Genomic DNA, 24,059 nt, shown 5'->3' with positions numbered 1-24,059 from the left:
CTGATGTGAATAATTTTTTTTAATAAACAAGTATCAAATAATTATAGTTGCATATTACTTACACATACAAAGTCTCCAAGGCAGAAGCGTATTGGAAAGTATCCAGTAAGAAATGTGTCCGCATCGTTCAACTTCATGAATTTTTGTGACAACTATGTGTCACCCCTCCAAAAAAAAAAATACCGCTCCACGTCAGTTTAGCAGGGCGGAGTCGTTAAAACAATGTTGTCCCCTAAGGGGAGCGAGACAAAAATGAATTGAGAACCAGTGATTTAGAGACAGCATGAATGTGTTTGTTATAATTTCACTTGATGTAAGAAAATAATAAAAATATGTACTTGATTGGTGCTGATATTATATGGAGTTAATAGCGGACTCAGCCAATACTCCTGGCTCCAGTGTCGGTACTGTATTGCACGTGAAAAAGATTTCTGGATTCCTTGAAAGTAAACGTTCCAAATCATCTACTCAGCGACTCATATTAATCGTATGTGGAATTAAATCAGAAAAAGCACCATTATGATTCAGTTGAAGAGACTGTTCAAACTTCTTCACAAAGTACACAGAACAAGAATTATGATGATCATATAACCCTTTTTTTTGTTGGATAAAGATTATGTATTTAATATTTGTTTACTCAATATGGTATATGGACATGGCATAAAATTGCTATGGTATGAAAAAGGGTAGGATTAAATAAGTTCAACTTCTTCCTACTCCTTTTCGGACGTGCTGTAATGAAACAAGTGTAAATATGTGATGCATTACATTGTATCGTTCCAAATAAACTGAAACTGAACTAAGTTTAAGGCTCTTGTTACAACTGATGATTGTGTCGGCCTGTGTGATGGCAATAGTGTGTGTGTGTGTGTGTGTGTGTCTTTTCAATATAGTGAAAGTGTGTGAAGACGTGATGGTTTAAATGTGTTGCAGAAGGCGAGCACTTTGATGGCCATGCCGTGTGCTGAAGTGTGGGGGCTGCCGCAGCTTTCAACTGTCAGGGTCGTGCATGAATGGGGGCCTCCAGAGGGTCCGACTAGGGGGGTCCTGCGGAAAGAAGGGTGGGGGTGACACGGGGCTCTGTGTGGGCTGGGACATCATGGCAGGTCTCCTTTAGAAGATCTTCAGACCAAGGAGGTTAGTCAGGGTGTTGGCACGTTGGCCCCCTGCCGTGTGGCGCACCAGCAAGATGCCAGCTCACCCGCTGAAGAAGGGAGAAGCAGATGTTCTCCTTTATGGAGCTCTGCTCACTTAGCAGGTTCTTCATCCTGGCAGACTGTTCAGGTCAACCACTTCATGGCAATTATTTTCTAGCTCATGGATTCTCAAACTGTGGTATGTGTTCCACTAGCGGTACGCCAAAGAATCAATTAAATATTGTAATGCCGTGACTCCAGCTAGTGTGACTGTTCAAACTGTGTGTGTAATGTTACAGTGGTCAAAAATAAATAAAACCTCTGCCCTGTTTATAATAAATGCTTAGGTGTACTACACTACTGTATTTTAATGTTGTCATTATGTTGCTACTAGATGAATGCTTAGGTCTACTACGCTACTGTATTTTAATGTTAGTCTTATGGTGGTACTTAATGAATACTTAGGTCTACTACACTACTGTACTTTAATGTTGTCATTATGGTGGTACTTAATGAATACTTAGGTCTATTACACTACTGTATTTTAATGTTGTCATTATGGTGCTACTTGATGAATGCTTAGGTCTACTATGCTACTGTATTTTAATGTTAGTCATTATGGTGATACTTAATGAATACTTAGGTCTACTACACTACTGTACTTTAATGTTTTCATTATGGTGGTACTTAATGAATACTTAGGTCTACTACACTACTGTATTTTAATGTTGTCATGGTGGTACTTGATGAACACTTAGGTCTACTACACTACTGTATTTTAATGTTGTCATTATGGTGGCGCTCGTACATACTTAGATCTACCACACTTCTGTATTTTAATGTTGTCATTATGGTGGTACTTAATAAATACTTAGGTCTACTACACTACTGTATTTTAATGTTGTCATTATGGTGGTACTTGATGAATACTTAGGTCTACTACACTACTGTATTTTAATGTTGTCATTATGGTGGTACTTGATGAATACTTAGGTCTACTACACTACTGTATTTTAATGTCATTATGGTGGTGTTTGATGAATACTTAGGTCTACTACACTACTGTATTTTAATGTTGTCATTATGGTGGTACTTGATGAATACTTAGGTCTACTACATTACTGTATTTTAATGTCATTATGGTGGTGTTTGATGAATACTTAGGTCTACTACACTACTGTATTTTAATGTTGTCATATGGTGGTACTTGATGAATACTTAGGTCTACTACACTACTGTATTTTAATGTTGTCATTATGGTGTTACTTAATGAATACTTAGGTATACTACACTACTGTATTTTAATGTGGAAAATGGCGGCGCATGGCTATGGCTATGCTGCGGCTATGCTAACGCTCTTGGGAGTGTAGAGCAATTTGGCAAAAAACACCCGTCATTTCTGTCAATTTCATGGCTGGCTCAAATCGTGAACACTCTGTGATCACATACGACCGACAGACAATTCTGGATGTGGAAGGATCGGGTCGTTATAGACTGAAAGATGCATGTACGGTGGACCTCCTCGCTAGCATGGGAATACTTCGCGGGCTACATCGAGCGGCCTTTGTAGCAGCGGAGTCAACTGCTAGCGTTGACCGCCAATGGAGACGACGTAAGCGGTGCGAGCGGAAGCAGAAGCGGGGATGCCGAGGGGGGCTAACAACAAAGAGAAAAGCTAACCAAAGAAGCGTGGAGTCTCCGGGTAAGAAGCCATTTAAGCTAGAACTAGCCGGCGCCAGGCTGGATAATCCCTGCACACATAGCAATTCTCTTAGAATAAAACACAACTCACATAATGTTTTTTCTTTTGTGACCGTGTCATAGGCAGACATACATTGTACTGAGGTAGCTAACTATGATGCGTTCAGTTTATCGCAACATCAAGCAAACAATCTGAATATCCCCGTCGTATCAATTCCTAGATATGGTCCAAACTATTTAAAGTGCACTACGCCTAATAAACGCAACATCATTAATATTGCTACTTCGGATAATTTCAACAAACAATCCTCAAAACAGCCCACTACCTATAATATGGGCTTTTTAAACATAAGATCATTATCTTCCAAAACGTTATTAGTTAATGAAGTCATTAGAGACAACAAACTTGACGTCGTTGGTCTCGCCGAGACCTGGCTCAAACCAGACGATTTTTTTGCGCTAAATGAGGCATCTCCTCCTAACTATACCAATACACATGTTGCCCGACCTCTTAAAAGGGGAGGGGGTGTCGCACTAATATACAATGAAAACTATAATCTTACACCTAATCTAAATAATAAATATAACTCGTTTGAGGTGCTCACTTTGAGGTTTGTCACACCGCTGCCTCTCCACCTGGCTGTTATCTACCGTCCCCCGGGGCCCTATTCGGACTTCATCAGTGAATTCTCAGAGTTTGTTGCTGATCTAGTGACGCACGCCGACAATATAATCATAATGGGGGACTTTAATATCCATATGAATACCCCATCGGACCCTCCATGCGTGGCGCTCCAGACTATAATTGATAGCTGTGGTCTTACACAAATAATAAATGAACCTACGCATCGCAACGGTAATACGATAGATCTAGTGCTTGTCAGGGGTGTCACCACCTCTAAAGTTACGATACTCCCGTACACTAAAGTAATGTCCGATCATTACCTTATAAAATTCGAAGTTCTGACTCATTGTCAACAAACTAATAATAATAATAATAACTACTGTAGCAGCCGCAACATTAATGCTGCCACAACGACGACTCTTACTGACCTACTGCCTTCGGTAATGGCACCATTCCCAAATTATGTGGGCTCTATTGATAACCTCACTAACAACTTTAATGACGCCCTGCGCGACACCATTGATAGTGTAGCACTGCTAAAGCTAAAAAGGGCCCCTAAAAGGCGTCCCCCATGGTTTACAGAAGAAACTAAAGCCCAGAAATGATCATGTAGAAAGCTGGAACGCAAATGGCGTGCGACTAAACTTGAGGTTTTCCATCATGCATGGTGTGATAGTTTAATAACTTATAAACGCATGCTTACCTCAGCTAAAGCTAAATATTACTCAAATCTCATCCACCTCAACAAAAATGATCCTAAATTTCTGTTTAGTACAGTAGCATCGCTAACCCAACAAGGGACTCCTCCCAGTAGCTCCACCCACTCAGCAGATGACTTTATGAATTTCTTTAATAAGAAAATTGAAGTCATTAGAAAAGAGATTAAAGACAATGCATCTCAGCTACAACTGGGCTCTATTAACACAAATACGACTGTATATACGACGGACACTGCCCTCCAAAATAGTTTCTCTCTCTTTGATGAAATAACATTGGAGGAATTGTCAAAATGTGTAAATGGGACAAAACAAACGACATGTTTACTTGACCCAATTCCTGGGAAACTTATCAAGGAGCTTTTTGTATTATTAGGTCCATCAGTGTTAAATATTATAAACTTATCACTTTCCTCTGGCACTGTTCCCCTAGCATTCAAAAAAGCGGTTATTCATCCTCCACTCAAAAGACCTAACCTCGATCCTGATCTCCTGGTAAACTACCGGCCAGTGTCCCATCTTCCGTTTATCTCGAAAATCCTCGAAAAAATTGTAGCACAGCAGCTAAATGAACAATTAGCGTCTAACAATCTCTGTGAACCTTTTCAATCCGGTTTCAGGGCAAATCACTCTACGGAGACAGCCCTCGCAAAAATGACTAATGATCTATTGCTAACGATGGATTCTGATGCGTCATCTATGTTGCTGCTCCTTGATCTTAGCGCCGCTTTCGATACTGTTGATCATAATAACGTGCGGTGTTCCCCAGGGTTCGGCTCTTGGCCCTGCACTCTTTAGTATTTACATGCTGCCGCTAGGTGACATCATACGCAAATACGGTGTTAGCTTTCACTGTTATGCTGATGACACCCAACTCTACATGCCCCTAAAGCTGACCAACACGCCGGATTGTAGTCAGCTGGAGGCGTGTCTTAATGAAATTAAACAATGGATGTCGGCTAACTTTTTGCAACTCAACGCTAAGAAAACGGAAATGCTGATTATCAGTCCTGCTCAACACCGACATCTATTTAATAATACCACCTTAACATTTGACAACCAAACAATTAAACAAGGCGACTCTGTAAAGAATCTGGGTATTATCTTCGACCCAACTCTCTCGTTTGAGTCACACATTAAGAGTGTTACTAAAACGGCCTTCTTTCATCTCCGTAATATCACTAAAATTCGTTCCATTTTGTCCACAAGCGATGCTGAGATCATTATCCATGCGTTCGTTACATCTCGTCTCGATTACTGTAACGTTTTGTTTTCGGGCCTCCCTATGTCTAGCATTAAAAGATTACAGATGGTACAAAATGCGGCTGCTAGACTTTTGACAAAAACAAGAAAGTTTGATCATATTACGCCTATACTGGCTCACTTGCACTGGCTTCCTGTGCACCTAAGATGCGACTTTAAGGTTTTACTACTTACGTATAAAATACTACACGATCAAGCTCCTGCCTATCTTGACGATTGTATTGTACCATATGTCCCGGCAAGAAATCTGCGTTCAAAGAACTCCGGCTTATTAGTGATTCCCAGAGCCCAAAAAAAGTCTGCGGGCTATAGAGCGTTTTCTATTTGGGCTCCAATACTATGGAATGCCCTCCCGGTAAAAGTTAGAGATGCTACCTCAGTAGAAGCATTTAAGTCTCATCTTAAAACTCATTTGTATACTCTAGCCTTTAAATAGACTCCCTTTTTAGACCAGTTGATCTGCCGTTTCTTTTCTTTTCTTTTCTACTCTGCTCCGGGGTGGACCGCTAGCCTGTTCATCGGATGGGGACATCTCTACGCTGCTGACCCGTCTCCGCTCGGGATGGTTCCTGCTGGCCCCACCATGCATGGACTGGACTTTCGCTGATGTGTTGGACTTTCACAATATTATGTCAGACCCACTCGACATCCATTGCTTTCGGTCTCCCCTAGAGGGGGGGGGGGGTTTACCCACATATGCGGTCCTCTCCAAGGTTTCTCATAGTCATTCACATTGACGTCCCACTGGGGTGAGTTTTCCTTGCCCGTATGTGGGCTCTGTACCGAGGATGTCGTTGTGGCTTGTACAGCCCTTTGAGACACTTGTGATTTAGGGCTATATAAATAAACATTGATTGATTGATTGATTGATTGATTGATAATGTTATCATATTGATGGTACTTAATGAATACTTAGGTGTACTATACTACTGTATTTTAATGTTGTCTTTATGGTGGTACTTAATGAATACTTAGATCTACTACGCTACTGTATTTTAATGTTGTCATTTTGGTGGTGCTTGATGAATACTTAGGTCTACTACACTACTGTATTTTAATGTTGTCATTATGGTGGTACTTAGTCAATACTTAGGCCTACTACACTACTATATTTTAATGTTGGCGTTATGGTGGTACTTAATTAATACTTAGGTCTACTACACTACTGTATTTTAATGTCACTATGGTGGTGTTTGATGAATACTTAGGTCTACTAAACTACTGTATTTTAATGTTGTCATTATGGTGGTACTTAATGAATACTTAGGTCTACTACGCAACTGTATTTTAATGTTGTCATTATGGTGGTGCTTGATGAATACTTAGGTCTACTACACTACTGTATTTTAATGTTGTCATTTCATCTCCGCAATATCGCTAAAATTCGTTCCATTTTGTCCACAAGCGATGCTGAGATCATTATCCATGCGTTCGTTACATCTCGTCTCGATTACTGTAACGTTTTGTTTTCGGGCCTCCCTACGTCTAGCATTAAAAGATTACAGATGGTACAAAATGCGGCTGCTAGACTTTTGACAAAAACAAGAAAGTTTGATCATAATACGCCTATACTGGCTCACTTGCACTGGCTTCCTGTGCACCTAAGATGCGACTTTAAGGTTTTACTACTTACGTATAAAATACTACACGGTCAAGCTCCTGCCTATCTTGACGATTGTATTGTACCATATGTCCCTGCAAGAAATCTGCGTTCAAAGAACTCCGGCTCATTAGTGATTCCCAGAGCCCAAAAAAAGTCTGCGGGCTATAGAGCGTTTTCTATTCAGGCTCCAATACTATGGAATGCCCTCCCGGTAAAAGTTAGAGATGCTACCTCAGTAGAAGCATTTAAGTCTCATCTTAAAACTCATTTGTATACTCTAGCCTTTAAATAGACTCCCTTTTTAGACCAGTTGATCTGCCGTTTCTTTTCTTTTCTTTTCTACTCTGCTCCCAACCCGGGGTGGACCGCTAGCCTGTCCATCAGATGGGGACATCTCTACGCTGTTGACCCGTCTCCACTCGGGATGGTTCCTGCTGGCCCCACTATGGACTGGACTTTCGCTGATGTGTTGGACTTTCACAATATTATGTCAGACCCACTCGACATCCATTGCTTTCGGTCTCCCTTAGAGGGGGGGGGGGGGGTTACCCACATATGCGGTCCTCTCCAAGGTTTCTCATAGTCATTCACATCGACGTCCCACTGGGGTGAGTTTTCCTTGCCCGTATGTGGGCTCTGTACCGAGGATGTCGTTGTGGCTTGTACAGCCCTTTGAGACACTTGTGATTTAGGGCTATATAAATAAACATTGATTGATTGATTGATTGAATGTTGGTGTTATGGTGGTACTTAATGAATACTTAGGTCTACTAAACTACTGTATTTTAATGTTGTCGTTATGGTAATGTTGTCATTATGGTGGTACTTAATGAATACTTTAGCCTACTACACTACTTTATTTTAATGTTGTCATTATGGTGGTACTTAATGAATACTTAGGTCTATTACACTACTGTATTTAATGTTGTCATTATGGTGGTACTTAATGAATACTTGGGTCTACTACACTATTGTATTTATTGTTGTCATTATGGTGGTACTTAATGAATACTTACGTGTACTACACTACTGTATTTTAATGTTGTCATTATGGTGGTACTTAATGAATACTTAGGTCTACTAAACTACTGTATTTTAATGTTGTCGTTATGGTAATGTTGTCATTATGGTGGTACTTAATGAATACTTTAGCCTACTACACTACTTTATTTTAATGTTGTCATTATGGTGGTACTTAATGAATACTTAGGTGTATTTCACTACTGTATTTAATGTTGTCATTATGGTGGTACTAAATGAATACTTAGGTCTACTACACTATTGTATTTATTGTTGTCATTATGGTGGTACTTAATGAATACTTAGGTGTATTACACTACTGTATTTTAATGTTGTCATTATGGTGGTACTTAATGAATACTTAGGTCTACTAAACTACTGTATTTTAATGTTGTCGTTATGGTAATGTTGTCATTATGGTGGTACTTAATGAATATTTTAGCCTACTACACTACTTTATTTTAATGTTGTCATTATGGTGGTACTTAATGAATACTTAGGTCTATTACACTACTGTATTTAATGTTGTCATTATGGTGGTACTTAATGAATACTTAGGTCTACTACACTATTGTATTTATTGTTGTCATTATGGTGGTACTTAATGAATACTTAGGTCTACTACACTACTGTATTTTAATGTTGTCATTATGGTGGTACTTAATGAATACTTAGGTCTACTACACTACTGTATTTTAATGTTGTCATTATGGTGGTACTTAATTAATACTTGGGCCTACAACACTACTGTATTTTAATGTTGTCATTATGGTGGTACTTAATGAATACTTAGGTCTACTACACTACTGTATTTTAATGTGGTCATTATGGTGGTACTTATTTAATACTTATGTCTACTACACTACTGTATTTTAATGTGGTCATTATGGTGGTACTTAATGAATACTTAGGTCTACTACACTACTGTATTTTAATGTGGTCATTATGGTGGTATTTAATGAATACTTAGGTCTACTACACTACTGTATTTTAATGTGGTCATTGTGGTGGTACTTAATAAATACTCAGGTCTACTACACTACTGTATTTTAATGTTGTCATTATGGTGGTACTTGATGAATACTTAGGTCTACTACACTATTGTATTTTAATGTTGTCATTATGGTGGTACTTAATGAATACTCAGGTCTACTACACTACTGTATTTTAATGTTGTCATTATGGTGGTGCTCGTAGATACTTGGGCCTACTACACTACTGTATTTTAATGTTGTCATTATGGTGGTTCTTGATGAATATTTAGGTCTACTACACTACTGTATTTTAATGTTGTCATTATGGTGGCGCTTGTAGATACTTAGGTCTACCACACTACTGTATTTTAATGTTGTCATTATGGTGGTACTTAATAAATACTTAGGTCTACTACACTACTGTATTTTAATGTTGTCATTATGGTGGTACTTGATGAATACTTAGGTCTACTACACTACTGTATTTTAATGTTGTCATTATGGTGGTACGTGATGAATACTTAGGTCTACTACACTATCAATCAATCAATCAATGTTTATTTATATAGCCCTAAATCACAAGTGTCTCAAAGGGCTGACTACTGTATTTAATGTTGTCATTATGGTGGTACTTGATGAATACTTAGGTCTACTACACTACAGTATTTAAATGTTGTCATTATGGTGGCGCTCGTAGATACTTAGGTCTACTACACTACTGTATTTTAATGTTGTCATTATGGTGGTACTTAATGAATACTTAGGCCTACTACACTAATGTATTTTAATGTTGTCATTATGGTAGTACTTAATGAATACTTAGGTCTACTACACTACTGTATTTTAATGTTGGTCATTATTAGGGATGATGTTCGAAAACCGGTTCTCCCGATGCTTCGATAAGAAAAGAACCGATTCCATGGATTCGAATCCCTTTTTGAGAACCGGTTAACGTTATCAAAACCACTATACCGTATTTTCGAGACCATAGGGCGCACCATATTAAAAGGTGCCGTGTCAGTTACGGGTGTTATTTCTGTATTTAACGCATAAATAAGGCGCAGCGTATTTTTGGGCGCAGGCATGGTTAAACATACGCACGCTTAAAACATACGCTGGCTTAAAACATACGCTAGCATGCATGGCCGCTGTTTTAAAAAGGCAGCAGAAGTAAAGCTGAGTTCGGTTGTACTTTATTGAAGTATTTATCAATGTACTCACATAATTTTTTGATCAATCATCATCCACAAATCTATCAAGGTCCTCATCTTCTGTGTCCGAAATGAACAGCTGGGCAAGTTCTCCATCAAACATGCTAGACTCCCTCTCGTCATTTTCAAAGTCAGTCTCATTGTCCATTTGCATAGCAAGCTAGCACAACAGTAAAAGCCGACTTCTCTTGCCCTGTTGTGCGTATCGATTCGCTACCGTGCTGGTCCCCTTCTTCTCCACAGGGTGCACCGGGATGTCGAAAGTGAGCGTCCATGTTGGTGATGTGTTTGTCGGCAATTTTTTTAATGACAACGCATGTAACAGCACTATATGCTCAATGGGGGCGTGCCTTTAGCGTCCTCTCTCACCTGAAACCTTCACCCTTTAACGTCCGCATGCTGTCCTCAGTCACGTCCGCTTTTCCTCCAAATAAACAGCGTGCCGGCCCAGTCACATAACATCTATGGCTTTTGGAACTCAGTGCACACACAACAACCTATCTGGATTTGATAAGAGATTCGATAAGGAATCGGTTCGACAATTTCTTAACAAACATCATCCTTAGTCATTATGGTGGTACTTGATGAAAACTTAGGTCTACTACCCTACTGTATTTCAATGTTGTCATTATGGTGGTACTTAATGAATACTTAGGCCTACTACACTACTGTATTTATTGTTGTCATTATGGTGGTACTTAACGAATACTTAGGTCTACTACTACTGTATTTATTGTTGTCATTATGGTGGTACTTAATGAATACTTAGGTCTACTACTACTGTATTTAGTGTTGTCATTATGGTGGTATTTAGCGAGCCAAGTGTTTTCTCAGGTGGTACTTGGTAAAAAAAAAAACATTTTTAGAACCATGTTTTCCTTTGCCCGATTGTATCCAACTCAGACTTACTTTATCTGAAATATACTGCATCTGAATTATATAAACAACTTTACTTTACATTTACACTACATAATTCATATTTTTGTTTAAATCTTATGTTTTTATGTAGTCCACATGTCTAACTGAAGGTCCGGGGCCCGCCACATCATTTGATGTGGCCCACAAAAGCCTGAAAGTATGTTAGTGTTCATAAAGTACTCTATCTTGTCTTACTTGATGTATTTTTTTCTTTCCATTTTCACATAAAAAATGCATGTACTGCATGCAATTGCATATCTTTTAAACATTGATATTATCTATTAATAGTGAAGTGAAGTGAATTATATTTATATAGCGCTTTTCTCTAGTGACTCAAAGCGCTTCACTAAATATTATATGATCATACATTCTAAAATATGTTTTGGTTAAAATAAAAATAAATACTTAAATATCTGCATGAGTTACGATTTCAAAGCAAGTTATTCATCATATTGGACTTCATGCTAAAATGATGGCTGCCATTTTTTTTTAACCATAAAAAAAACTTTGCTGCAGTTTTTCCATTAATGTCCCCACCAAGACCGGGACTACCACACCACCTTAGCTGTGCTCACCCTTTAGAGCACAGCTGCAGAAAATACTTCTTCTCAGGTTTCCTTATAGTTTACATTTTCACACTTTGCACTATTCTGTTGCAAACTATTAAGCATTTTTTACCTAACTCCTATTTTTGCACCTTCATTTTAAGAGGGTATAGTTAAGTGTTCAATGTGTTTTTCATAATGTTGTTTACATTTAGAGTTTTCCACGATTGTGTTGACATTTCCTTTCCTCTCCGCCTTGATAACTGAGGAGATTATAATCAGAAAAAGTCTACATTTTATACTAAAATGTTTACAGTTAATATTTTTTTTCTCCTGGTCCTTATTAGCCCCGAGCCCTATCTTCACCTGTTTTCTACTTGTTTATCCACTATTTCCTTTCGAGACAGTCTATTTTTTTTTAAGAATGATGACGTTTGCAGTGGAGCTGTTGTCATCAAATGGGACAAGGACAAACCCCCCTTCCTAAGGAGTGCAACTGAAACTCCAAAAATCATAATTTCTTGCAAAGATTTGTTTATACTAGAAATTAGCATTACAAGGTGAAAGTGATATATCGCTCATAAATGCAACTCAAGATAACTCAATACTGATTTTGATGATTATATTATGGCTTACGGTCTATGAAAACCTGAAAAACGAAGCCATGATCATCAAAATTATAACATATTTCAGATTGTATGTAATAGGTTTATATCACATATTAATTCCACATTTGAAAAGAACACGATATTCAAATTTTTATAAATCTGTTCTTTGGACCAAGCAGTAGTCCGATATATTGGGGGTAGCCGTGAGTGGCAAGGTGCCTCCCTTTCCCCCGTGGCCATGCGGGAATTGTACCTCTTTGCTTCAAACTATCCCACTGTAAATAATAGAAGTAAGAATATGAAAATGGACAAAGTATGAACCCGTCGAAGAACAGCAAAAATATGGAGCCTCCAAGGGGCATGGACAAACCCAGCTCATTAGCATTAAAGCTACATTTGGAAAAACAATAGTGGGTCTACTGTGAAAAATGTAAATATTAAATACATGAATAGAAGTATTCCTGAAGGTATACTTCCCAGGCACATGCCTATATGGAAAGCACATTATCACCGTGTCGACCCTGAAGTGCAATTGCATTGTTGCGTGGCGCACAGGTCAGCGAGAATGTCTCCTGTGCAGCCCATCTCAGATTTATAGCACCTTGGAGGACGGCTCTGATCTGGCAGAGGCTTTGAAGGGAAAGTGTAGCATCAGTGGCTCACTTTGAACCTGCCGTCCTGAGGGAGACCCTCGGTCCCACCAGAGTGGAACAGGACAGTAAATCTTCACTTTTTGCACTGTGTTAATTCCATAGACTCGCCAATGCCGACTGACGGGTTAACAACTGTGGCTTGGCTCCATGGTGGCCTCCCCGCTTTCACCCGTGAACTGAGACCTCGTCTTTTTCCCTTCAGTTTTGGCGCACATGCTTCCTCTTCTCTTTATGGCAAGTGTATTTTCATCTCCTACAGCCTCCATCGTTAACCTAATGCCACCTGATTCTGCATTAAGACCATGACACATGACACATTTTAGCCTTCCAGCTAAAAAAAAATCTAATTGTCAGTGAAAAAGGTCAGAAAAATTGCATTTGATTCAGTAATATTTTATTTTATTATTGTTATTTTTTATAAAGTTTTTGCCATTGTTACTTTACAAGTGGACCGTTGTTTCACAGCACATTTCAAGATCAATTCATAGAAAAATAAATGCAAATCAAATAATAGCTTACAAAAAAATGTTGATTGGTACAACAAAGAGGAGGAAAAAATATGAAATGATGAAAATTTGATAAAATGAAGAGTGGCCCTTAATTACAATTAGCCCTCAATCACAAATGTCTCAAAGGGGTGCACAAGCCACAACGACAACCTCGGATCAGATCAAGAAAAAACTCAACTCAATGGGCACAATGAGAAACCCTGGAAGGGACCGCAGATGTGGGTGCCCCCGACTGGGCGACAGGTGCAATGTGGATACGGTTAATAGTGTGAGAGTCCAGTTCAAAATGGGGCTTATTATTTTAAATATGTGGAGGGAATTAGGGCTGAGCGATCATATTTATTGTGATAGACCTGTAATCGATATCAATAAAAAATGCGTTTGATAATTTTTTTTCTTCTATGTTGGACAAAAGCGGAAGTTGCGAAGCAAGTTGGTTGCATGAACAAAGATACTCGCTCTCTGGTAACACCGGAAGTGATCACTAATCAGTGGGAGTGAAACGCTAACAGCCAATCAACTATCATGTTAAGTGGCGCCATCTTGTTGTCTGGTGGTTGATTCTTTGCATGAAGTGAGAAGAGAAAGTAAAAAGGAAGACATCGTGGATAAAACAGGAAATGTCACCTCGACAGTATGGCAGTTGTTTGTTTTTTTTTCAAACGGACCGTAGTCACCATCTGTAAATGATGCAAGGCGCTCGTCCCCACCAAGACCGGTAATATCACACCACCTTAGCCGTGCTTACCCTTTACAGCACTGCTATAACCAAACCTGCAGAAAAGTTCTCAGGTTTCTCTGTTTACATTTTCACACTTTGCATTATTTTGTTACACTTTATTAACAATTTCTTACAAATTCTTTATTTTTGCACCTTCATTTTAAGAGTTTATTGTTTAATGTTCAATGGGATTTGAGAATGTTTACATTGAGTGTTTTCCACGCTTGTGTTGACATTTCCTTTCCTTTTTGCCTAAATAGCTAAAGGGGATTATAATCAGAGGAAGGTTACGTTTGAAATAAAAATGTTCACATTTAATATATTTTCCTCCTGGTCCTTATTTTGTATGATATGAGACTTACATTGTTGTCACCATAACCCATTGAACAATGCGGTTGATTGTTGATTTGTATGCCATTATTTAAATAGAGTTGAATGTCAATCAATCAATGTTTATTTATATAGCCCTAAATCACAAGTGTCTCAAAGGGCTGCACAAGCCACAACGACATCCTCGGTACAGAGCCCACATACGGGCAAGGAAAAACTCACCCCAGTGGGACGTCGGTGTGAATGACTATGAGAAACCTTGGAGAGGACCGCATATGTGGGTATCAATGGCGACTTGTCCAGGGTGTACCTCGCCTTCCGCCCGACTGCAGCTGGGATACAGCTGGGCTCCAGTACCCCCCGCCACCCCGAAAGGGACAAGCAGTAGAAAATGGATGGATGAATATCCAGGTGCAAATACAGCATGAGTGCTAACAGTATTTGCTAACATGTTTACTTCATTTGAGCACAGCATGGTGTTGGAAGCAGCTGTGCTCTTCCGCTCACAATCGATGGCGGTCCTGAAGTCTTGACCTGATCAACAAACATGTTGGTGTCATACAGCTCTGAGCTTTTTCTTGGCAAACGGTGGGCTTGTTGACTTTGCAGGCTGAAGGTACAGTAATGTCCTCACTTGTCAGAGTGCCTTACACAAGGTTATTTACCGGCCAGTGAGCTGTTTCAGTCGACACCTAGCCCAGATTGTTTGTTTTTGTTCACCCACCTCCCAAGTGTTCCCTTCTTAGAGACTGGCAGGCTTTCTCGTGTCTTTAAGCAAACAAAGGCTATGCCTATTATATGGTAAGTGGGTCTTGTGTTACTCTGCCCTTGCCCAGTATGGGCCACTTTCCAGGGGAATGATATCTTGGCAGGGGCCAAAATGTAAGGGGATGGTGTAATTGATTGTCTTGATATTTGAGTCCTAAATCCTTCTGAGAGAGACAAGGACCCCACATCTTTGACTTTAGAGGAACTGAAAGGTGGCGGCATATTTCCGTCATCCCATCACATGATGCTAAGTAGCTTTTAAACAAGGGATGTTATTTTGGTAGCCCCGGCTGAAGGTTAGCCAAATGAAAACCTCCAGGCTGAAATCAAGTCTGCTTTCCAATGAGTTTATTGAGTAAAGCTCTTGTTGTGATGTTGCCTGCAGGAAAGTCACGTCTGAAGGATTCCATATCTACTTCCAGTCATCCGCTTGTTTGTTGTCGTTCTTCTCAAGTGAACATTTCCTATTCTTCTTTTTCACGATCTTATTACTCAAACAGGAAGAGCATTATTAGAGTATTACTTGATATATTTCTGAAATGTAATTTAGATTTGTTTCTCAGACTTTTGGGACCTGGGGCAAATAAAGGCTCAAAGAAAAGAAAACTACATAAGAAACAGAGTAGGCTAATAAACCTTATTCCTCGATACTGATCTGCTGTAGCAGACCTACATCTGCTCCATCTGGCTTTGCTGTTATCCTCTGCAAGAATGCAAGACCTGACCAGCGTTTCCAAGTATGGGAGTGTATCACAAGATAAGTGGCTTTCCTTATCACAAATATCCAATACCTGTGTGTCTTTGGACCTAAGACACTAATCGGGTACAAGAAGACACACACTCGACTCCAGGGATTGTGCTTGAAATAGTCAGACTGGGAAGTTCCTTTTAGGATCTAAAGGAATTTAACGGAAAAGAGAAGTGAATTTCCTATTATAACGTGGGTTATTGTAGCAATCCCCCTGGTGCTATGCAAATATGCTCTCTTGGTCATAGTTCTGTGTGAACAGCACTTTTCAAGTCTTAGGCGGTGGGACATAAAATACTTTGGACAGCAACTTTTTTTTACAAGAAGACCTTTACTGGAAAAAGTCTGAGCATTGTTTGCTTTTACAGAATGGGACTGTAAGTGGAACCAATTGGCCCCAATTCCTTTTGACTAAAAGTAGTCCATAGACTCAGGAAATGACTAACTCTCCTGAATGGTACCCCAAAAAGGACCATCTCCCCCTAAAGGTCCCAAATGACCCTGAAATTTTCCCAAAGCACCAAAAAATGGACTCACTCTTAAAAGTCCCATTGCTCCAAAAAGTCTGAAATGAGCAAGGCCATTTTGGACCTTTTTGGGCACCCTGTTTATCATTTGGACTATTTGGGTTGGGATCTTTCTGGACCTGGCCAGTAATCTGACTAGTCCACATTTCAAATTGTTTTTGGAAACTGTGGACGTCGTGTCCTCCAGACCAAAGAGGAAAAGAACCATCCGGATTGTTATATAGGCGCAAAGTTGAAAAGCCAGCATCTGTGATGGTATGGGGGTGTACTAGTGCCCAAGACATGGGTAACTTACACATCTGTGAAGGCGCCATTAATGCTGAGAGGTACATACAGGTTTTGGAGCAACATATGTTGCCATCCAAGCAACGTTACCATGGACGCCCTTGCTTATTTCAGCAAGACAATGCCAAGCCAAGCGTTACATCAACGTGGCTTCATAGTAAAAGAGTGCGGGTGCTAGACTGGCCTGCCTGTAGGCCAGACCTGTCTCCCATTGAAAATGTGTGGCTCATTATGTAGCCTGAAATACCACAACGGAGACCATCGGACTGTTGAACAACTTAAGCTGTACATCAAGCAAGAATGGGAAAGAATTCCACCTGAGAAGCTTAAAAAATGTGTCTCCTCAGTTCCCAAATGTTTACTGAGTGTTGTTAAAAGGAAAGGCCATGTAACACAGTGGTGAACATGCCCTTTCCCAACTACTTTGGCACATGTTGCAGCCATGAAATTCTAAGTTAATTATTATTTGCAAAAAAAAAAAAGTTTATGAGTTTGAACATCAAATATCTTGTCTTTGTAGTGCATTCAATTGAATATGGGTTGAAAGGGATTTGCAAATCATTGTATTCCGTTTATATTTACATCTAACACAATTTCCCATCTCATATAGAAACGGGGTTTGTAGATACATGAGATGAAGGTTAGGATTAGGGGGAAGCTCACACTCCTCTTGCCTCGTTGTCCAAAAGAAGTCTGGTACAGCTCTCATACCACCTCCAAAGTTGGAATATTGTCGGAAAGGCTCGGTTCCCACCAGCCCATGTCTGTGTCTTCAATGCAGAACTGGAAAAATACAACAGGCTGTGCAGAAGAGGGGACTTCTTCTTTTGCTCCTTCTCTTGCCTTTAAAGGCCTACTGAAACCCACTACTACCGACCACACAGTCTGATAGTTTATATATCAATGATGAAATCTTAACATTGCAACACATGCCAATACGGCCGGGTTAACTTATAAAGTGCAATTTTAAATTTCCTGCGAAACTTCCGGTTGAAAACGTCTCGGTATGATGACGTTTGCGCGTGACGTCACGGAGTGAACGGAAGTATTCGGACCCCATTGGATCCAATACAAAAAGCTCTGTTTTCACCACATAATTCCACAGTATTCTGGACATCTGTGTTGGTGAATCCTTTGCAATTTGTTTAATGAACAATGAAGACTGCAAAGAAGAAAGCTGTAGGTGGGATCGGTGTATTAGCGGCGGACTACAACAACACAACCAGGAGGACTTTGAGATGGATAGCAGACGCGCTAGCCGCCGACCTCACCTTGACTTCCTCCGTCTCCGGGCCGCCGACCGCATCTATGATCGGGTGAAGTCCTTCGTCGCTCTGTCGATCGCTGGAACGCAGGTGAGCACGGGTGTTGATGAGCAGATGAGGGCTGGCTGGCGTAGATGGATAGCTAATGTTTTTAGCATAGCTCTGTCGAGGTCCCGTAGCTAAGTTAGCTTCAGTGGCGTCGTTAGCGACAGCATTGTTAAGCTTCGACAGGCTGGAAAGCATTAACCGTGTAGTTACATGTCCATGGTTTAATAGTATTGTTGATTTTCTGTCTATCCTTCCAGTCAGGGGTTTATTTATTTTGTTTCAATCTGCATTTAAGCACGATGCTATCACGTTAGCTCCGTAGCTAAAGAGCTTCGCCGATGTATTGTCGTGGGGATAAAAGTCACTGTGAATGTCCATTTCGCGTTCTCGACTCTCATTTTCAAGAAGATATAGTATCCGAGGTGGTTTAAAATACAAATCCGTGATCCACAATAGAAAAAGGAGAAAGTGTGGAATCCAATGAACCCTTGTACCTAAGTTACGGTCAGAGCGAAAAAAGATACGTCCTGCACTGCACTCTAGTCTTTCACTCTCACGTTCCTCATCCACGAATCTTTCATTCTCGCTCAAATTAATGGGGTAATCGTCACTTTCTCGGTACGAATCGCTCTCGCTGCATCGTAAACAATGGGGAAATGTGAGGAGCCCTTCAGCCTGTGACGTCACGCTACTTCCGGTACAGGCAAGGCTTTTTTTATCAGTGATCAAAAGTTGCGAACTTTATCGTCAATGTTCTCTACTAAATCCTTTCAGCAAAAATATGGCAATATCGCAAAATTATCAAGTATGACACATAGAATGGATCTGCTATCCCCGTTTACATTTTAAAAAATCATTTCAGTAGGCCTTTAAGGCCCAGACCAGATTTAAACCTTTCAGTTTGAATGTTGAGGCCGATGACGCTGCTTCTGTGAAAACATTTATTTGTTCTTATTAGATCTGGGAAAGCTGTCCTGACTATCCAAAACACCGGTCTAGTTTTTCTTTGGTCCTTTCCTCCTGTCTGCTTTCATGGCATGCTGAGTAGACCATCAGCGGGGTTTGGACTGGCAGAAGACCTCAGCCAAGCCTATTTATTCTGAAAGGATATCCTTTTCCACTTGACATTCGTCTACCAGTGAGTGTCACATGGCGCGGCCTGGCATGGAGCAGGGAAGCAGCCGGGTGCCATGCGTGGTCCATCAGTGCTCTAAGCTGCTGGAACTAGGTTTGCAGCTTATGTCTGGCTAATGTCTGCACAGCTGCTGCCTGCACTCACTGGGTCAGTGTCAGACATTATTTTTGATGCTGGCAATTAGAGGAGAAGTAGAAAAGGAATGTTGAAATATTCATGAATTATCAGTTACTGATGACTTAAGTACTGTATTTTTCGGACTTATAAGGCGCACTGCTGATGAGCGGGGCTATTCAGGTCTATTTTCAGGCAAAAGGCGCATTAAAAGGGTCATATTATGATTTTGTTCTACATTTAAAACACTTCCTTGTGGTCTACATAACATGTAACGGTGGTTCTTTGGTCAAAATGTTGTATAGATTGTTTTACAGATCATCTTCAAGTCACTTTCTGACCTTCTCTTCAGTTCTCTCAGACCGTTTTATATTCTCAATAAAACATCAACGTTTTGGTGGTGTTTACTGGCGTTATATTGCAGTCTACACGTATCTCTTATGTGTGACTGCCATCTCCTGGTCACACTTATTACTACACCATGTACCAAATAAAATAGCTTTGAGGTCGGAAAGCGCAGCCACAGCTTAGGCACACCGAGTTATTAGGCACACTGTCGATTTTTGAGAAAATGAAAGGATTTTAATTGTGCCTAAAATACGGTAGGTCAACGACCGTCCAGATTGTCTTCAAATCAAATGTTGAAAAGCAGTGCTTTATGTATGTATAGGTCACTTGACACCTGTAACATTCTAACCACTCTTCAGTTGAAATATTCAAGGAGTAAACTAACATCTCGCCGTTTTTTCCTAGCGATATTGTCGAGTTGAGAGCCAGTATATCCGCTGATTCGACTTATATAGCTAGTGGAATTTTTTAGTTTCAAACTTTTGAAAACTCAAAGGCAATTCATCAGCAGCAACAACTCCAGTAGCTCGCATGACCTCTCGGCTCTCGATAGTCATTCCTTGGTCTTAGCTCCTACAATAACAATGTCGCTGTAGCTTGGTTAATACGCAAGTCATGACAGGTACATTTTTAGATGTTTTTAAGAGTGCTTTACAGGCAAATTAGTACAATCCACATGACCTGCATTGTTAGCCTCCTGATGCTAGCAGTTTTTTACTAAGAATATGTTTTAAACATATGGTAAGCCATAAGCTACTAGGAGCTAGCAGCTACACAACAGCAAAGCACACAATAGCACACAAGCTATACGTACGTAATAATAATTGAACAATATTGCAATGTAAAAAAAATATGTGTCAATATAAACAAGTATCAAATAATTATGGTTGCATATTACTTACACATACAAAGTCACCAAAGCAGAAACGTATTAGAAAGTATCCAGTAACAAACGTGTCCACATCATACAACTTACTACGTCATGAGCGTAACTTCATGAGTTAATGTGACCAGTGGGTGTCAATTACCACTACACATCAACTTAAAGACATAACACCATTCCAGTTGGTTAGTCATAAAGAAGTTAGTATTTTTCATACCTACGATTGTTCTGTGTTTGACTCATTCCACCTTGACCATTCCACACTACATGTAATCAAGTATGTCTGATTGGTGAGTTGTGTTCATCCACCAACCAGTCCAAACTGTTTTGCTTTCACTGGCGACGTCCCAAGTGGCCAGTGAGGCTGAGTTCTAGCTGCAGGAATGCAGGTGATTATAGATTATTTTGGACAGCCTTCTGCATGTATGTACAGTAAAGCCGCTTTCTGGCCACGCCTGGGCGGCCTGCATGACCTAGAAGAAGACTAGACTGGGTGACCCACTGGTCCTTCTAGGAGCCATCTGGCAACGCCGTACTTGTGTGGCTTACTCTTCCCGCTGCCTCACGCAAGTCCTTAAGTGCGCTTAGGACGACTTAATCTTCCAGAAACGGGTTTTGGCCGCACTGTGGATGTTAGGTCATGGGGTTCCTTCAGCCTGGTCACACCAAAGTGAAAGAACTGGATTGTCTCGTATGTTCAAAACCTATCAGATGTTTGTGGCTGAGACCACGCTTCATGATTTGCCGAGGAGGAACTCAGGCTATGGAAGAGAAGGTCCTTTGTCACAGTGCCAGTGCGTCTCCCAGAAGAGGGCACACACGGTCTGGGTCTGAGGCTGGTGGCTGGACCGGGACAGATCACGTTACCCAGACAGATTTGTTGACACTGTTTGGGTCTGCTCGCCTTTCTAGCCGGGCCACTGAGCCAAGCGCGGCTGAGGTGACTTAATCTGTCATTAAACTCACATTACAGACAACGGCACTCACTCTCCCGCTGGCTGGCATGGCTGACTGCGTCCGACACGAGACCCACCATTCTGGGCATGCTACACGCCAATCTTGGACTTGGCATGACGTAACCATAGCAACAGTTCAGTCCAGTATACATAGGATTGATTATTAAATAGGAAATGGAAAAATATAAAACATCAATAATATTGACTATGATGAAAAGGAGTTGGAAAAAATCTCTAGCTACACCCCTGCTCAAATACACACACACACACACGCACACACACACACACACGCACACATACACACACACAAGTAGATAAGTGTAGCTCTTCTGCTATTGATGTTGTTTGCACCAACAAGTACTTTGTCTACGTCTTAAATAATTCTAACGTGTGCGTGACGCCATCTTGGAGCAGTCACTACTAGTCTTTGGAACAACAACGCCACACCGAAAAGAAGGAGTCGTTCTGCTCAAATATTGAAACGTGACAGTTTTACACAAATGAAGTAATAACTTATATGTCATTTCTGGATATAATAATGTGATAACTTATTATTATATGTTATTTCTGGATATATTGAAGTAAAAACTTATATGTCATTTCTGGATATCATGAAGTAATAACTTATTATTATATGTTATTTCTGGATGTAATGAAGTAATAACGTATTAGTATATGTCATTTCTGGATATAATGAAGTAATAACGTATATGTCATTTGTAGATATAATGAAGTAATAACTTATTATATGTCATTTCTGGATATAATGTAATAATAACTTATTATTATACGTCATTTCTGGATATAATGAAGTAATCACTTATTATTATATGTCATTTATTGATATAATGAAGTAATAACTTATTATTGTATGTCATTTCTGGATATAATTGACTATGATTATTGTGGAGTTGATGTCCTTTGATGTTTATTCCTTTCAGCTCCTTTCTCTGCTTCATACAAGCCGCCACCTTGTTTGTTCACCGCTTCCACTCCAAATGTAGTCACGTTATGAACAGTCCTACCCAGCAGTGAAGTTGTACTACTGTATGAAGTACTACTGTATAAAGTACTACTGTATGAAGTACTACCTTGTTTGTGTGCACAGATCAAGAAGTACTTTGAACTGGAGCCTCTGGCGCGGGGGAAGCGCTGGATCCTGGAGGGCACCAGCACCGAGCACATGGATGGCGTAAAGGAGGTCTTCTCCCAGTTCATCCTGCTGCTGGAGGACAAGGACACGCCGCCCGCCAGGATATGAAGCTCCTTCACTCACTCGCTCGCTACGCTGAGAGACACTAAACTGCTAACAAGAAAATGTCAACCCTCCTTCAGGACTTTCTTCTCCAGGGGCCTTCAGAACCAAGTAGAACCTTTTTGTTATGATGCTCTGTGGGCAACACTTGGAATCTCTAGCCACACCCCTGCTCAAATACACACACACACACACGCACACACACACACAAGTAGATAAGTGTAGCTCTTCTGCTATTGATGTTGTTTGCACCAACAAGTACTTTGTCTACGTCTTAAATAATTCTAACGTGTGCGTGACGCCATCTTGGAGCAGTCACTATTAGTCTTTGGAACAACAACGCCACACTGAAAAGAAGGAGTCGTTCTGCTCAAATATTGAAACGTGACAGTTTTACACAAATATGGAGGTTGAGTCGTGACTTTGTTATGAAAGCTTTTTTGTGTAACTGAATTTTTGGCATTTGATTTTTGGGAACTACATTTTTTACATCAACTTATGCTGACAATTTCATTGAACAAAAATTTGAGAGCAAAATTTGTTTAAAAATTAAGTGTATAAAAATTCAGTATATAAAAGTCAGTGTATAAAAATTCAGTATAAACAATCAGTATCAAATTTAGTATATACAAATTCAGTGTATAAAAAAATCAGTTTATAAAAATCAGTGTAAAAAAAATCAGTGTTAAAAAAAATATTTGTATACAATTTAGTGTAAACGCTCCAAACTGACTTCAGGTCAATTAAGACTGAAGCACCTCATTGGCTGGTTTTAAGACAGGATCGATTGCTTCAGTCTTAATTGCCCTGAAGTCAGTGTTGAGTTTTTAAAACACATTTTTCTGGACTGAATTTTTATACACTGAATTATTTTTTTTTACACTGAATTTCAAAACACTGTATTTTAACAAACTGAATTTTTATACACTGAATAATTTTTTTTTTACACTGAATTTAAAAACACAGTATTTTAACAAACTGATTTTTTATACACACACATTTTTCTCACAGTCTTTTTTAAAATGTAATTGTTAGCATAACTTGAGGTAAAAAAAAAAATTATGTTACATAAATACACTGTACATAAAAATCTTTGTTAAAAAAGACACACTTTAACCTCCATACATACACAACGTGATGAAATAATAGATCTTAAGACCACTTTGGTACTGTTGGATCTCCAGAAGGTTCCTA

At 39.7% G+C, this 24,059-nt stretch overlaps 1 protein-coding gene across 2 annotated transcripts in view; it reads left to right on the top strand.

Annotated features, from left to right (window-relative positions):
• The window catches only part of arl15a (ADP-ribosylation factor-like 15a), a 367,743-nt gene extending 343,891 nt beyond the window's left edge, over positions 1 to 23,852 (top strand). For both annotated transcript variants that reach the window (XM_062051046.1, XM_062051047.1), the window contains one exon: positions 22,719 to 23,852. In XM_062051046.1, the coding sequence (XP_061907030.1) occupies positions 22,719 to 22,871 (153 nt within the window). In that variant the 3' untranslated portion in view covers positions 22,872 to 23,852. The remainder of the gene's footprint in view (positions 1 to 22,718) is intronic.
• Positions 23,853 to 24,059: the final 207 nt, after the last annotated feature.

The sequence above is a fragment of the Entelurus aequoreus genome, linkage group LG06 (assembly GCF_033978785.1).
Source record: "Entelurus aequoreus isolate RoL-2023_Sb linkage group LG06, RoL_Eaeq_v1.1, whole genome shotgun sequence".
Lineage (NCBI taxonomy): Eukaryota > Metazoa > Chordata > Actinopteri > Syngnathiformes > Syngnathidae > Entelurus > Entelurus aequoreus.
The sequence above is the reverse complement of the archived record's forward strand: the minus strand, read 5'-3'. Positions and strand labels throughout refer to the sequence as shown.